The sequence below is a fragment of the Plecotus auritus genome (genome assembly GCF_963455305.1).
Source record: "Plecotus auritus genome assembly, chromosome: 4".
NCBI lineage: Eukaryota > Metazoa > Chordata > Mammalia > Chiroptera > Vespertilionidae > Plecotus > Plecotus auritus.
In genome coordinates, this window is record NC_137775.1 from 184,104,367 (window position 1) to 184,118,677 (window position 14,311).

The window sequence follows — 14,311 nt, forward strand, 5'->3', positions numbered from 1 at the left end:
GGGGGGGGGGGGTGGTTAGTAGCGTATACAGAGGCAGGGGTGTGGACAGGCTCCGCCCAGCATCATTTCCATCGGCTTTTCCTTTGCTTCTCAGGTGAACTTCGGGCTCTTTGTGGGCATCATCTTCATCCTCGTGCAGAAACTTCAGTCTCCGGACATGGGAGGCAACGAGTCCAGCATCTACTTGTAAGTACCACTGTGTGAATGCCATGGTCCCCTCCGCCGGCTGAGGGGGCCCTGACGCAGGCCACCGGACAGGCCTGGGTTTGGGGGACAGGGTAGCCTAGCGTGGGCTCTTGCAAGATTTCTTTCTGATTAAAGTGCCTCTGAGATGTAGTTGCCCATCTGTCTTCAGCCAAGCCAGCAGCTCCTAATCCACCTGGTGATGACATGGAAGGGAAGAGAGATTGGAGGAGACTGGCCGATGGCATGTCACCCTAGGAAATCCAGACGGAAATGGCCAGGTTCCCGAGGGTAGTTAGGGTCTTGGTTGCTCAGAAGATGGATTTTCTTTGGGGATCTTGGTTCTTTGGGACGCTCATGAACACCACTGGCTGCTTGATGGTCCCCTCCCAGCCCTGGTGTGCAAGTTGCTTCAGCCCCACCAGCAGGTCACGTGGACGTTCTCGCTGGTCTGGGTAATGGAAGGAGGGAGTCTTTTTCTTCTCCTCCCCTCCGGGCAGCTCTACTTTGGGGTCTGTTCCTCCCCCTAGAACTCCCTCTTCCCGGAGCAAAGGAACATCTGATAGGTTTTGGATTGATGGGGTTCGCAGGTGACCTCTTACCATTGAGTGTAGGGTTTTCTTCATTCACTTCCACTGCCATGTGGTTTGTTTCCCTATAAGTGTTCCTGCAGTCATGTCCCCAGCAGCGTATCCCTGCTTGCTGTGGCCCACCCTGTCACCCCGTCCCAGCCTGTCCCAGCCCTCGACCCACCCTGAGTCAGACTGAGTACCTCCACCTGACTCTTCTTGCCTGGCGATCAGAAGCATGACCAGCCAGGTGTGTGGGGAGTGGAGACACTTCTGATGCTGGGGAGGAAGGTCAGTCCCCTGTGGGTGGCTGGAGGGGCCCGATGGGCACAGAGAATCTGGGGCCAGTCTCTGGGGTCTGTCCGTGGGTGGGGTATGAGCCACAGGTGTTGCTTCCTTGGCTTTGTAAGAGGAGAGCAGGTTAGAAGGAGCTGAGGTATTCTCATTGGGTCAGTGGGGGGCTTTGTCCTGCCTTCATCAGAGACCCCAGAACTTTAATAGCTGCCCAGTGGACAAGTGGGGCAGCAGAGGGCTCCCCCACCCAACCATTCTTCTGGAGAGAGCGGGGCGGGGGCAGAGACTGCTCAGAGAGCCATCCTAGGTCCTTCCCTCAGACTCCGCGTGGCTTCCCTTGTCTGTCTGTCTGCAGCCCAGGCACCACCCCCTATGGAGCCTTCCCCTGGGGTGGGGACCAGCGCAGGGCCTGGCGGGGTGAGCTTTGTTTCGTCTGCATGGAGGATGATTCCATTACATTGGGAAGGAACCCCCTCCTGTTTTCTTACTCGTTTACTGTTTTTTCATTTTTTTCATACTTTTGCAAGTTCCTACCAACCTCTGCTTATACGTGTACGTCATGTAGTAAACAATTATCCACCCATCACGTCATTGCGTCTCCCAGGCCTGTCCTCTGCAACCAACTAAGTATCCTAGAGAGGCCATTCCTGCCTGTCCCACGGCCTGGCCAGCGGGGCCCTGCTGCTCTCCTCCCCTCCTCCCTGTCCTGCGTCAGGATCTGTGTCCTTGTGTCTGGTCCCAGTTGCCTGCTCGAGGGAGGTTTGGCTCCCCCCGAACTGATCTCAGATCCCCGACGCCAGTGTGTAGCCGAGTCAGCCTCATCGCTCCTTTGAGCTCTAGCAGCCTCGGCCGCCCGGCCCTGGGTCCTGGTAGAGTCCATCTCTTCTTCTGAGGTCCCAGGACCCCTTTTCTGGGCTTCTCCCTGCGTCCCCTCACTCTGCCTGTGCAGAGACACACCGGCCCAGCCACAGCCTGAGTAAGGACACACGTCCCTGTCGCTGTGTCTCAGGGAACAGGGGCCCGAGGAGAGGGAGAGAGACTGGGGAACGGGCAGTCGCTGGAGCAGTCAGAACACACTCGACATCTGTCGATAGTTTGTCTTATGTGGGCATGGCGTGTGGTCTCCAAAACAACTGTCATAGTCACATCGAAGACCACTGGCCACGGATCACCACGACCAATACAGTAATAACGACAAAGTTGAAATATTGCAAGAATTACCAAAATGTGACAGACACGAAGTGAGCAAATGGTACCAATAGACTTGCTCAACTGAAATCAATAAAAATATATTAAACAAACAAAAAACCCTTTAATCCGTAAAAAAAAAAGCACCATCTGTGAAGTGCAACCAAACGAAGTCTGCCTGCACATATGAGCACAAACATTTAAAAAACCCACTAAGGGCTTGCTTCTGTCGTGTAAAAAAATCCCCTCACAATCTCAGCCAATCCTTTTTATAGAGAAAGTGCTCGTAGGTTAAACCCTTGGATGGATGTGGTCTGCACACTGGGCCGGGGGGCGGGGGGAGCGGGGCAGGGAGTGCGTGGGGGTGGGGGTAGGACCCACACAGGACGAGGGTCAGCTTGATCCTATTCAATTCAGCGAGGGTTTGAGTCAAGGAGCCCTGCTGCGGAAGTGAGGGGCAGTTAAAGGGACGGTGCTGCTGAGAACTCAGAGCGCTGGAAGTCACCTGCACATCAGTCCACGCACCTTTAATGCTCAGGAGCACCCAGAGGCTCTGGCGAGATGGGCGTAGAAATGTCTGCACGCACATGTAACCCCCGTGTCGCAGCCGAGGGAGCTGGTTATCGGTGAAGGGCAGTGAGTCCAGTGGAAAAGTGAAGGCATAGCTGCGCTGCAGGCACGCCGGCCCTGCACCCCAGGCTCCACTGTACCCCCATTCCTGGCCTCAGGGACATCCCAGGCAGAAGAGGGTGGTAAGCAAGTATATAAACAAGGCTTCCTGGAAGAAGAGGCCCAGGGTTCCAGCCTTGTGTAAAGCTGCGCATTGAGCTGCAAGGCGTCTGCTGTGGGCAGGGCGACGGTGGGGGTTGGAAAGGGGGTTTGAGGGTGGTGCCCGTGTCCCCTTGGGCCACCAAGTATGTGCTGGGCTGAGAAGCCCTTCAGACCTACCTACAGCTTTTTGGTTTTTTCCTCTGTTTCCAGAACAAATATAAGCCTGGGAGTCCCCAAGAAAGCCCGAGAGGACCCCCTGCCTGTGCCCTCAGACCAGCATTCACCCCCTTTCCTGTAGGTTGATGCCAGCGGCTCAGCTGATAAGGGTGTGTCCTCCGTAGACCAAGACGGCGCTCTCGGCCCAGCCTCTCAAGGACCTGGGGGCTGGGCGGGGGCACTGAGCCCCCCACACTCGCTCCCTGGTGCTCCTCGTACAGTGAGCATCCGGGGTCAGGGCTTGGGCGTGGAGTGAGGGCCTGGGTCAGGGCTCGGCTTGTGCTCAGGTTCGCCCTGGTCTTGGGCAGGGGTTAGGGCTCAGCCCGCCCGGGGTCAGGGTTAGCGTGCCTTTCCCTGGGGACCAGCGTTTACCTCTGTGAGAAGCAGGGGCCCCGAAGGCGGTGCGGGGCGGGGGCGGGGGGGAGACTGCAGGGCAGACAAGATTGCACTGAGCGGCTCAGGCCTGGCCCTGAAGGAGGGCTTCATTCCCAGGGGGCTTCTCACGGCACGGTGGGCATTGGAAGCTGCCTCTTGGGTCTGGTGTGGGGAGGGAGACCCCATCTGTGTCCCCCTCAGGGACCCCACAGAGGGTCTCCACGGTCCCCGGGTAAAGGAGGGAGTAGAGAACAGACACGGTGATGTCGGGGTGGCTCAGCAGGGCCGTCATGTACCCAGTGTCAGGAGGACAGCATTTACCTCTGCAGACAGGCCTTTCCGGGCTGGGCGCTTCCAGTCAGGGACTCCGGCATCCCCCAAGGCGCCCGGTTCTGATGGGCTCCATCTTCCACTACTAAAGCACCCTCTCCCCTGTCTCGGAGCACCCCATCCTCCCAGCTCCTGTTAGGGATTGGCAGCAGGGGATGGTTACCCCCATTTTGCAGAGAGAGAAACTGAGGTTCAGAGAAGGAAAAGGGCCCCACCGAAGGTCACCCAGTGAGTCAGTGGCCAATCAGAGCCTTGAGCTCAAGTGTCCCACCCCCCAGCTGGGCTTCTGGTAGGGGTACCAGTGTGGGGTGGAAAGCCTTCCTGGGGACTGGGTTGGGTTCTGGGGGTCCCCAGCCTCTTAGCATCAGGGGGACCCTCTAGAGAATGTTCAGTTCAGACCACGGCATCCTGAGGGCTGGGCATATCCAATGCCACACTGGTCCCTCGGCTCAGGGTGAACAGACGGGCTGCCTGCTGGCGTCTCCTCTAGCATCCACAGGCCTGCAGCCCGGCAGCCCCGCCCTCTGAAGGCACTGAAGCATCGTGGAGTCCGGCCTGAGACCAAACAGGGGCCCAGGACACCAGGTGCTGCATCCCTGGTTATAGATGGGAGAGCCCAGACCTGCAAATGGCTTTGACCTTCCTGTGGACGGACAGCAAAGCCTTGGCAGGACCGGGCTTGGGAGCCGGGCTCTCTGACTTCCCGCGGCGGGGTCTCCCCTCTGAGACTGGCGGGCGCTGCTCACCAAGAAGCCCCACCCAGCACCCTTGTCTGAGTTTCTTATCTTCCCTCGGATCCAAATCAGAACTGAGTGCGTCCGTCGGCCTGGGTTTCTCTCTTCCTCGTGGTGAAATTCCCTTTCCCTCCTTCACTGGTGGCGGTGACTGGCAGGGAATCTGACATCTTTCTCACGCCTGTCTCTGGCTTTCTTGCCTCTCTCTCGTGTTTCTTGTCGTGGGTCCTTGTGGACAGTCATTGAGGATTTGAGGGAGGGGTGTGTTTGGGGAAAAGAGCCCTTACCTTTGTCCCTTGGGCAAACTACGGCCCGCGGGCCGGATCCGGCTGTTCTATCGGGTTCTCTTGCTCTCCCCTCCGCTCCTTTACTTTGAATTTATATTAGTTCACACAAACACTCCATCCATGCTTTTGTTCCGGCCCTCCGGTCCAGTTTAAGAACCCATTGTGGCCCTCGAGTCAAAAAGTTTGCCCACCCCTGCCCTAGATCCTTCTGAGAGCCCTCCCCGGTGTCAGATCCCCCCATTGCTCCCTGCACCCCACTCCCCATCAGAGACACATGTCTCCCAGGGGCTGAGTTCCGGCCTCCAGCCCAGGAAGGGGGGACCATGTGGGAGCTCCAGGAGAGACCTCAAAGGGCAGCAGCTGAGGCTTTGGAATTCTGCGTGTAGGTGTGTCAGAGGCTCATCCGAGGTCCAGGCTCTCGGGCTTCTGGACCCCGGTTTCTGTGCCACTCGTAGGCCAAGGTTGAGGGGCCAGGCCACTGACCTCAGGAGAGAGTCGCCACCCTTTCAAGCTGGGTGAGGCAGCAAATACACGTGAAGACTAGGATGGCTTCATTCCTGAAAACCTGACCCGCCTTTTAGAATTACACTTACATGTGTATGTGATGAGAACAGCAACGCACGTGTGTCCACCTGTCCCTGCGTGTGCATACGAAGCAGACCTTTGACATTCATTGAGGACACAGGAGGAAACGTCTCCCGTGCGGGACTGGACTTGGGCCACCGGGGGATCTTGTGCAAGTGCCGGTTCAGAGCCGCCGTCTGGGTGGCATCCGGGATTCTGCTTTCTAAGGAGCTCTCAGGCAGGGCTCCCCTCTGCTGCTGGTTTGGGGACCCCGCTTTGGGTAGCTGAGCATCGTGTCCCACATCCTCATCTCTAAAATGGGCCGTTCCGCCCACCTCACAGCACGGTGGGAATTGAGAGATGCTGTTTATTAAATGAGAACCACAACCCACCCCCCTCCCGCTTTGGGACACAGACGCTGGGGGACCTCGGCTGGTTCCATCTTTGAAATGTGTGATTCGAAGGTTTGCCTCAGTAGAATGACATGTCCCCCAGGCCAAGGACCCTCAGACTTGCTCTCAGAGAGCTGGACTCACCAAAGATGAAGCTGTGAGCCCCTTCCTGCATTTCTGTGATTGTATCAGGCCCCTCAGATCAGCAGCCACGGGCAGGTTCCCGGAGCTCAGGCCACGCGGTGCCTGAGGAGGGTGTGTGAAGCGGGCAAGTCTATGGCAGTCTTAACCCCCCACGTCGTGTTTGTTCGGGAAGGAAAAGAAGTGTCCGGGTTGGTGCCACCCCAAGCATCCACCGGGCAGAGAAGGGCTGGAGGAGGTGGGCATTCCATGTGAGCCTCGGCCTCGCCCAGTGGCACGTCCAGCTAGACTGGACCCCGGGCCCACACGTAGGTGCCCCTTCAGATGACTTGTTTCTGCAGGCAGAGGGACAGTGCCCCAAAGATGCCCCCTCAGCCTCAGCCCCTGCCCATCAGACTTCTCTCAGGAGGTGGAGCCTGACCAGTGCCATGCGCTGGAGCGCTCAGCGGCGGCGGACGTGTGTGATCTGTGCTGACCCCGTGGCACCTGCTAGCGCTTGTGGCTGTCGAGTCCTTGCCGTGTGGCAAGGGCCTGGGAGGAGGTGGCTTTTTTATTTGATTTAATTTAAACTCAGCCATGATGGGTAGTGGCTGTCACAGTGGATAGGTCGGGTCTGGACTAACCGTCTGTTCTGTCCAGGCCACCTCTGGGCCCCCGTATGCCCACACCGAGGTGCCTGGGGGCTCAGATAGGAAGGCTCGGGTGGAAGAAGAGAGGAGAGGAGGGGAGACGGTGGCCATCGGGTCGGGCTTCCTAATGAGCCCACAGCTTGCCCGGTTCCAGGCTCAGTCCGCCAGGGCTGGGCACCTCGAGATCCATGGTGTTTCCAGTTGCCCAGCTCTCGGGGTGACCTTGCCAAGGCCACGCCCTGAGCCTAGAGCTGCCCCAGGAGACAGCTTCTGGCTCATAGACGCAGCCGAGGCCCCACCTTCTGAACACATGTTCTCTTCGAGCCCCACCCCCACGTCTGTGGTCCCAGTGTGAGTGCTCATGTGTGTGTGCATGTCCATGCACAGAGGTGTGCACGTGTGGGTGTGTGTTTCCCTGTCCTGAGCTGACCCTGTCTTGGCCCTCGGCTTCCTCATTCTCCATGTCACTGCCCGGTCCTGTCTCCACACCCTCGGCTCCTCTGCCCTCCCCGGCTCCCCGTGGACTCTGTGGCTCTAAGTCCCACCTCGGTTTCTCCATTGCCCGGTGCCCCGGCTGACACCAGTGCTGATCTTGTCACACCAGCAGCTGCGTGCAGAAATGCTACTGCAGGCCAGAGCGGGCTCAGCAGCACTCTTGCAAGATGTCAGAACTGTCCACCATTACTCTGTAAGTGTGCGTGGCTGTGGCCTGTGTCCTGGAGGGGAGGGGGGCGCATGCCGCCACCGCCTGGAGCCCGCGTCCTGCCGCTGGGCTGGGGAGAGCAGAGCGCAATGCCCCCGGCCCCGAGCCCCCCTGGCTGTTGCATGTTGACCTCTGTGTGTCTTGTGAGTTCTCTGCACTCTTAGGGGCGGGGGAGGTGCGTGGTGGCATGGGAAGGGAGGCCGTGGGGATGGAGCCGCTGGGGCTTGGCTGCTGCCTGGATGTGTGGTCCTTCCCAAACGTCTTACTTCTCTTGGTGGAGTCGTTGGAACCGCTGAATTATTTCTGCTAGTCTTAGAGCTTGAGTTCATAGGGTTGGTTCCCCAACCCGGGACAGGGACCCTCACTGCAGCAAACCTCACTCACATGCCTGTGCCCGGTCTGTGTTCACTCTCTGATTCCCACCACAACCTTATGAGGTGGGTACTTGTTTATCCCCATTTTGCAGATGTGGAAACTGAGGCACAGAGAAGTGAAGTGACTCAGTCCAGGTCACATCATTGGCAGGGTGAGGACTTGAACCTAGGGAGTCCTGTCCCCTGGCCCTAGGGTGTCTCTGGCCAGAGCAGCCACCTCGTTGGACATCCTTTTAAGTGGGGATGAGCATCTCTGACTGTGGGAAGCTGTTCTTGGTATTTTTCTGCCATGGATGCCCCTTAGGGGCAGGGGACAGACGCCAAGGGCCTGTGTCACTGTCTGTGGGTTAATCCGATCCGATGGTAATTCTGTGACTGTCCTCAGAGGGGCGTCCCGAGGCTCACACCCCATGTCCCCATTCCAAGGTCTCTGGCCAGCTCTGAAGGGCAGAGGCCCCAGAGCTCTGGGCCCTAGGGACCTCCCCACCTGCCTCCCCTTCCCCATCTGCCAGAGGGTCCCTGGGATGGGCTGGGTCCCCAGCAGAGTCCCCGCCTGTACCGGGCAGCCTCAGGGCTGCCAGAAGAAAGGTGCTATCCCTGGCTGTGCAGCGGGCACCCCGATACCAGTCGCCACACCGGCCAGGGGCTGGGCAGGGCAGGGCCGGAGCCCATGCCCGAAAGGTCACTGTGTCTCACACACTGACCCCTGGCCATCCATCGCCACCACAAAGGCTGGAGAGGGTGGCCCTTTGGTGTCCAGGGCGCTTTCAAACGGCAGGGAAAAGTTCCTGGGAACGGGCCCATTTGTGGGAGCAGAGCTGGAGAGAGGAAGGCAGGGACCACAGGCACGTCCCAGGGCACCTTCCCTCCGGAGCCCCCCCAGTTAAGCTGCTCTTGTAAAGTAGCCCCTTTAGGGAGCGTCACTGAGGGGCTCCGAGATGAACCCATGTCTGCATTTCCAGGCCACTTGCCTCTTCTTTTTAAATTTTCATTCATTTTTTGTTTTAAGTATCTTTTTTATTGATTTCAGGGAGGAAGGGAGAGGGAGAGAGAGATAGAAACATCAATGATGAGAGAGAGTTAGTGATCGGCTGCCTCCTGCATGCCCCCCACTCAGGATCGAGCCTGCAACCCGGGCACGTGCCCTGACTGGCTCATAGGTGGATGCTCAACCACGGAGCCACGCCAGCTGGGTTTAAATTTTCATTCTTTAGCTCACACTCCCTGCTGTCTTCGGTGCCAGGCTCCGGTGCCAGCAGAGCAGCAGGACCCGAGTGCCCAGGTCACCGTCAGCGTAAGGACTGAGGCTTTCAGACCGGCTGTGCGGCCATCTGTTCCTCCATGGACAGGCCCTGGGGGTGGGCGCTGCGCCGGCACGTGCTGCCCCGAGGCAGTGGGGATAGTGAGGTGCCAGCCGCCTTCAGGAGCCGCAGCCTGAGAGGGAGAGAGCAGACAATGGAGGGATAGACCCTGCAGCACCGTGCCTGGGCCCAGAGTGGGCGCCTGCTCAGATCCTGCTGGCACCAGCCCTGGTCTGAGGACGCCGGGTCTTGCAGAATGGGCCGCCCGCAGAGGGAGAGGGGTGGGCTCCCAGCCCTCAAGGGGCTTCGTCCTTCCAGGGATGAGCCTGGACCAGGGAGGTCTCCCCAGGTTACCTTCCCTTTTCTCCATCTCTCCTTCCCTCCTTCTCTTTCTTCCCTCCCTTCCCTCCTTCCTTCCCACTGGGAAGCCAAGGGCCTCACTCTGACTCCAGGGATTTGCTTCTGAGATCCAGAACCCAGACTCCACAGAACATTCTGCCCCAGAAAAGCTGGGATGGGAAAGAGGAAGGGACACATGGTGTCACTGCCCCAAATCCCAATGGCAGCCCCCGTGCCCAGCTGGCCCCCGCGTGGACCCAGGGCTGCAGGGAGACGCAGAGGCTGAGCCTCCCACTCGCCCCCTGACTCAGCCAGTATGCTCGGGTGGGCGTAGATGGGGTCCCATGCTTGGAAACCCTCTGGGAGCCCCCTTTTCAGAGCAGGGCCCACAAGGGCACCACTGTGCACACTCTTGATGTCTCACATGGCTTCTGTGCCCCACCCCTCAGAACAGAGCCCCTCCCACTGGGCCAGGAGCCAGGGGCAGGCGGAGGAACCCAGAATTGCTGGCTTCTGGGCAAGAGGTCTCCACCTCCACGCAGACAGCTTTCTCTCCCTTTGACTCAGTTTCCGAGTGGCAGGTTTCTCCTGCTTGAGTGGGAATCGTTCATGCCCACGGTCAGTAGGTCCTTCCCAGGACCCCGCCCAAGTCTCGCCTTCTGTGGCCCACGCCCCCCACTCCTCACCCACCTCCCTGCCCTCAGCACCTCCCTGTCACTCCATGACTGGCCCCAGACCCTTTCAGGCACGGGAGCTCTCTTTGCAGCAGGAGAACGAGGGCTTTGCCGAGGGCCCATCACGTCGTCACTCAAGCCTTCCAAATCCCACCCTTGTATCTGCCTGACTTCACTTTCCCCCTGGGGGTGTCTGTAAATCACATACTCACATGAGCACGTTTACTGGGTCTGCAGGATGTGGCCTAGAGGGACAGGAGCCCTGCAGACTGGGGGCTGTCCCCCAGAACCTCCCAGGGAGCTCTGGGGTGCGGGCTCTGTCAGCCACCTCCCCTCCTAGGCCCTGCGTGCTTGGGGAGAACCCTGAAGGGGGGTCCACGGACAGGGCTCTGGGGAGGAAAAAGGGCTGGGACTGGGGTTCTCTGCCCTGCATGGCTCTGGCCCAAGCTCTGGTGGCCCCCAGAGCAGATGTCCTCCTCTCTCCCGACAGGCGGCTGGCGCGGTCCACCCTGCTGCTCATCCCGCTGTTTGGGATCCACTACACCATCTTCGCCTTCTCCCCCGAGTATGTCAGCAAGAGGGAGAGGCTGGTGTTTGAGCTGGGCCTGGGCTCCTTCCAGGTACGTGCACGGGGCAGAGCTCACAGGGATCCAGGGCCCTGGCCCTAACCTGCTGGTGGTTCTAGAAGCTTCTTTAACCTGAACTGGGCCTCCAGGATTCCATCTCTGCTGTAAGAGCACTAGACCAGCTGGGGCTGGGAGCGCCCTTGCTGCTGCCTGCACTCTGGCTTCTGTGACAAGACACTGGCGTCTTCCTGGCACTGTGGCCACGTGACGTTAGCCAGGCCCCTCTCGGGAGATCTGAGACGGTGGCTCCCCATCCCGCATCAGCGCTCCGGGAGCCGACAGGGTGGCCCCAAGAGACCTCTGTGTCCACGTCCTGACTCCAGCCTGTGGACTGTGCACCCCGTGAACGCTGGGGCTCTGGGTTACCCAAGTCGGGGCCCTAGGACAGGACCTGGCCACAGAGCGCCGCGCGAGCAGAACTGGTGGGAGAGCACGCGGGCATATGAATAAATGACCCACGGGGGAGAGAGTGGTGGACTGGGGCCTCCATCTGCGAAGGAGGAGGAAGGTGGTTTGTAAACAAGTGAGCGACGGACAGGTGGTGTGACAGTGCACGGTGAGCACCTGAACAGGTGGGAGCACGAGTGGGCCGTGCAGGCAGGGCTGGCTCCCCAGAGTGCCCCCAGGTTACAGCAGAGAATCTGTCCTGATCCCAAACATGTGTTTGACTTTGAGGGTCTGAAAGGTCCTCTGTGTATCTGCCTTGAGGCTCTCCCTCCCCCCGTTTTAATTCTTACGCTGATGAAACTGCTGGTTACAAAGACCAAGCCTTCGCTTAGGAGTCAGGCTGGGTCCTGTCCAGGCACAAGAAATCCGGAGGCAGAGGATTCCTGAAAGAACGTAGCGAGGCGCTGGACCCTGCTGTGCGCACGCACGCGCTCCCGGGTGTCTGGGTGCGGGCGCAGAGCGTGTGGCCTAGGGAGGGGTGCGTATGAGACAGGGCCGGGCTGTCCTGCTGGGTCTGCCCTCTGGGGGCCTGCCGGCTGGCTGGGGAGCCCAGAGAACATTCTGGGGCATTCAGGGGAGGCCTCGTGGAGGAAGAGGATAGAGCTGGCCTTTGGGAAAGGGAAGGACTTGACCAAGGAGGTGTGAGCTCGGAAGCCAGGTGTGTCCGTGGGAGGGACGCCCTCTTCAGCCAGGATGCTCTACGTCCTGACTCCAGTCTGGACGTGGCTGTGGCCGTCTTGGTGGAGCAGAACTTGTCTCATCCCAGGTTCCCGGGCGTAGGCAGGTGCCCCATCCAAGCGCTCGCGTTATGCTGCTCCCTGGTCACTCCTGCCACCTCCCACGCACCCTGCGCGGAGGTCCTGGCGGGCATGCTCAGGTGTCCTTGCTCTCTCTCCCCAGGGCTTCGTGGTGGCTGTTCTCTACTGCTTTCTGAATGGGGAGGTAAGACCCCGCCCTCTGGCTTCTCAGCAGTGGAGGTGGGCTCACTGGGAGCAGATGGGGTGCCGCCTGCTGGCACACAGGGTTCGTAATCCAGACCGGGGCTCTGCCAGGCTCCCAGACCGGACTGGGGGTGAGGGGGTGGGGATAAGATGGCATGGCGCCAGGGTCTCCTGAGAGCCTCCTCCCTCCGCCTCCCCTGCCCCTGTGCCAGAATTTCTCCCACTTTGCTGTATAGCCGAGGCCCAGCCTCTGGAGCAGATCCCCCCGCCTCCGCACCCCCCCTCCCCCGTAAAGGCATCAGCTGCAGAGGCAAACCCGCCTGGGAGGGCTCTCATAGGCTGTGCCTTAGTAAAGAAGAACTGAAAGTGAGGAAGGACACGGCATAGCAGTGGTGCCTGTCGCTCAGGAGGCTGAGATGGGTAGGGGTGCTGAGCGGGGAGCTGCCCCAAGTTCAGCTCTACTCCCAGCAGGCAGCTGGCCCAAACGCACCCCTCTAGAGAGGGGACTGTGGGGACTTGGCAGAGACCACGGGGAGAGGCCCGGCACCTTCACGTGAGTGATGCTCACGTCCAGTGCTCTGCTCTGGGGTCCCCAGATCTAACCTGTTAGGGTGACGCTTTGAGCGGAGCCCAGACCAGAGGTGCTGAGGTGGGGCTGGGTGGGCGGGTGGTTCTGAGTGTGGATGGGACTCGTGGCACCAGGCTTGGGTCTTGGCTGGGAGACGTGGCGAGCTTCCCCACTCTGCATGTGAGAAAGAAGATTTGGTTCAGTGGTCGCCGACGCCCTATAGCAAAGCCAGACCAGGCCAGACCAGGAGAGGCAGAGGGGAGACGGGGAGTACACAGCTTGCCCAGGACTGCTGTGGACAGGGAGCTGGGCTGGAGGGGTGCCAGTACCGTTTCCAGTTGTGCTGTCTGTGCTCCCCACCAAGGTTCTGGACGGGAGGTGCACAAAGGCAGAAATGGGGCGTGCCCCCCAAACACCATGCTAAGAACAAAGGAGGGGGGTGTTCGCCCAGGGGGTGCATTATTGTGGTTCTCAGCCCAGACTGCACCCTGGAGTCCCTGGGAGTTTTCAAACAGGTGCAGGACTTCCCCAGAGATGTTGATGTGCTTGTTGGGGGGTAGGGTCGAGCGTCTGGGTTTATACAGCGTTCCACACGGGTCTAACGTGCAGCCCATGGTGATGGTCAGCAAGAGGGCGCTTTGCCCCAATCTGTCTGCCCAGGGCCGGCGCCGTAAAGCTTCCTGAAGGCCCCTAGCGGCTGGTCACTGGCTGTGGACACGAGAGGCCACGGACCCCAGGAAGCCACTCGTGGGCCTGGCTCAGCAGTGATGTGGGCTCGGGGCTCGGTCAGACCCTCACAGGCCTTTCCCACTGGGGGCCCAGGGCTGCCAGCTGCAGGTTGGGAGTGGGCGGGGCGCGGCTGGAGCCGGCTGTGCCAGGGTGGGCGGGCCTCAGGGCAGGAGGCAGGCGGACGAGGTCGTCGGAGAGGATGTTGCTGGGAGGTGACTGCCCTGTTGCTCCCTGCAGGTGCAGGCGGAGATCAAGCGTAAGTGGCGGAGCTGGAAGGTGAACCGCTACTTCGCCGTGGACTTCAAGCACCGGCACCCGTCCCTGGCCAGCAGCGGGGTGAACGGGGGCACCCAGCTCTCCATCCTGAGCAAGAGCAGCTCCCAGATCCGCATGTCCGGCCTCCCGGCCGACAACCTGGCCACCTGAACCCCCTCCGCCCTCCTCTCCTCCACGCCGGGCTGGGCTGCCGGCGGGCACCAGCCACGCATGTTGCCTCTTTTCTCCCTTCGGGCAGGCCCTGGGCCAGAAGCCGGGCTCCCCGAGGGGGGAGGAGGAAGCAGGTGCAGAGGGTATTTCACCCCCCTTCCAATTTTGGCGCTGGCCCCACCCACCACGGACCCCTGGGCCCTGACCCCAGACGTGTAAATACTCCTCAGATGTGGCAAAGTTGTACCATCCCGGTCCCTTCGTCCAGTGTCCCTGCCCACTCCAGCGTGTCCCAGCTCCACCTTCCCCGCCCCCCGCCGCCCGCAAGCCTCAGCGATCGCCTGACCTGGTCCTGAGGCCGAGAACCTTGCTTTGGGGGTTCTGGTGGGGCCCACCCGACAGCCTCTCAGAGTATCTGACTCTCAGCGTGGACTCCTTGTCAGTCGGGGCCCTTCTCAGGCCTGCCCATCGCCGAGGCCAGCCAGGGTCCCGCGTGGATGCCAGCGCGGC

The 14,311-nt window shown here is 60.3% G+C and overlaps 1 protein-coding gene across 9 annotated transcripts in view; it reads left to right on the forward strand.

The window, feature by feature from the left end:
• Window positions 1–14,063, forward strand: part of ADCYAP1R1 (ADCYAP receptor type I) — a 42,298-nt gene extending 28,235 nt beyond the window's left edge. For 4 of the 9 annotated variants that reach the window (XM_080663735.1, XM_080663736.1, XM_080663737.1 and 1 more), the window contains 5 exons: window positions 95–186; window positions 7,278–7,361; window positions 10,555–10,684; window positions 12,038–12,079; window positions 13,613–14,062. In XM_080663735.1, coding sequence (XP_080519861.1) covers window positions 95–186; window positions 7,278–7,361; window positions 10,555–10,684; window positions 12,038–12,079; window positions 13,613–13,801 — 537 coding nt within the window. In that variant the 3' untranslated portion in view covers window positions 13,802–14,062. Of the gene's footprint in view, window positions 1–94; window positions 187–3,215; window positions 3,300–7,277; window positions 7,362–10,554; window positions 10,685–12,037; window positions 12,080–13,612 lie in introns of all 9 variants that reach the window. The other 5 variants (XM_080663740.1, XM_080663741.1, XM_080663742.1 and 2 more) reach the window with 3 other exon arrangements.
• The last annotated feature ends 248 nt before the right edge of the window (window positions 14,064–14,311 follow it).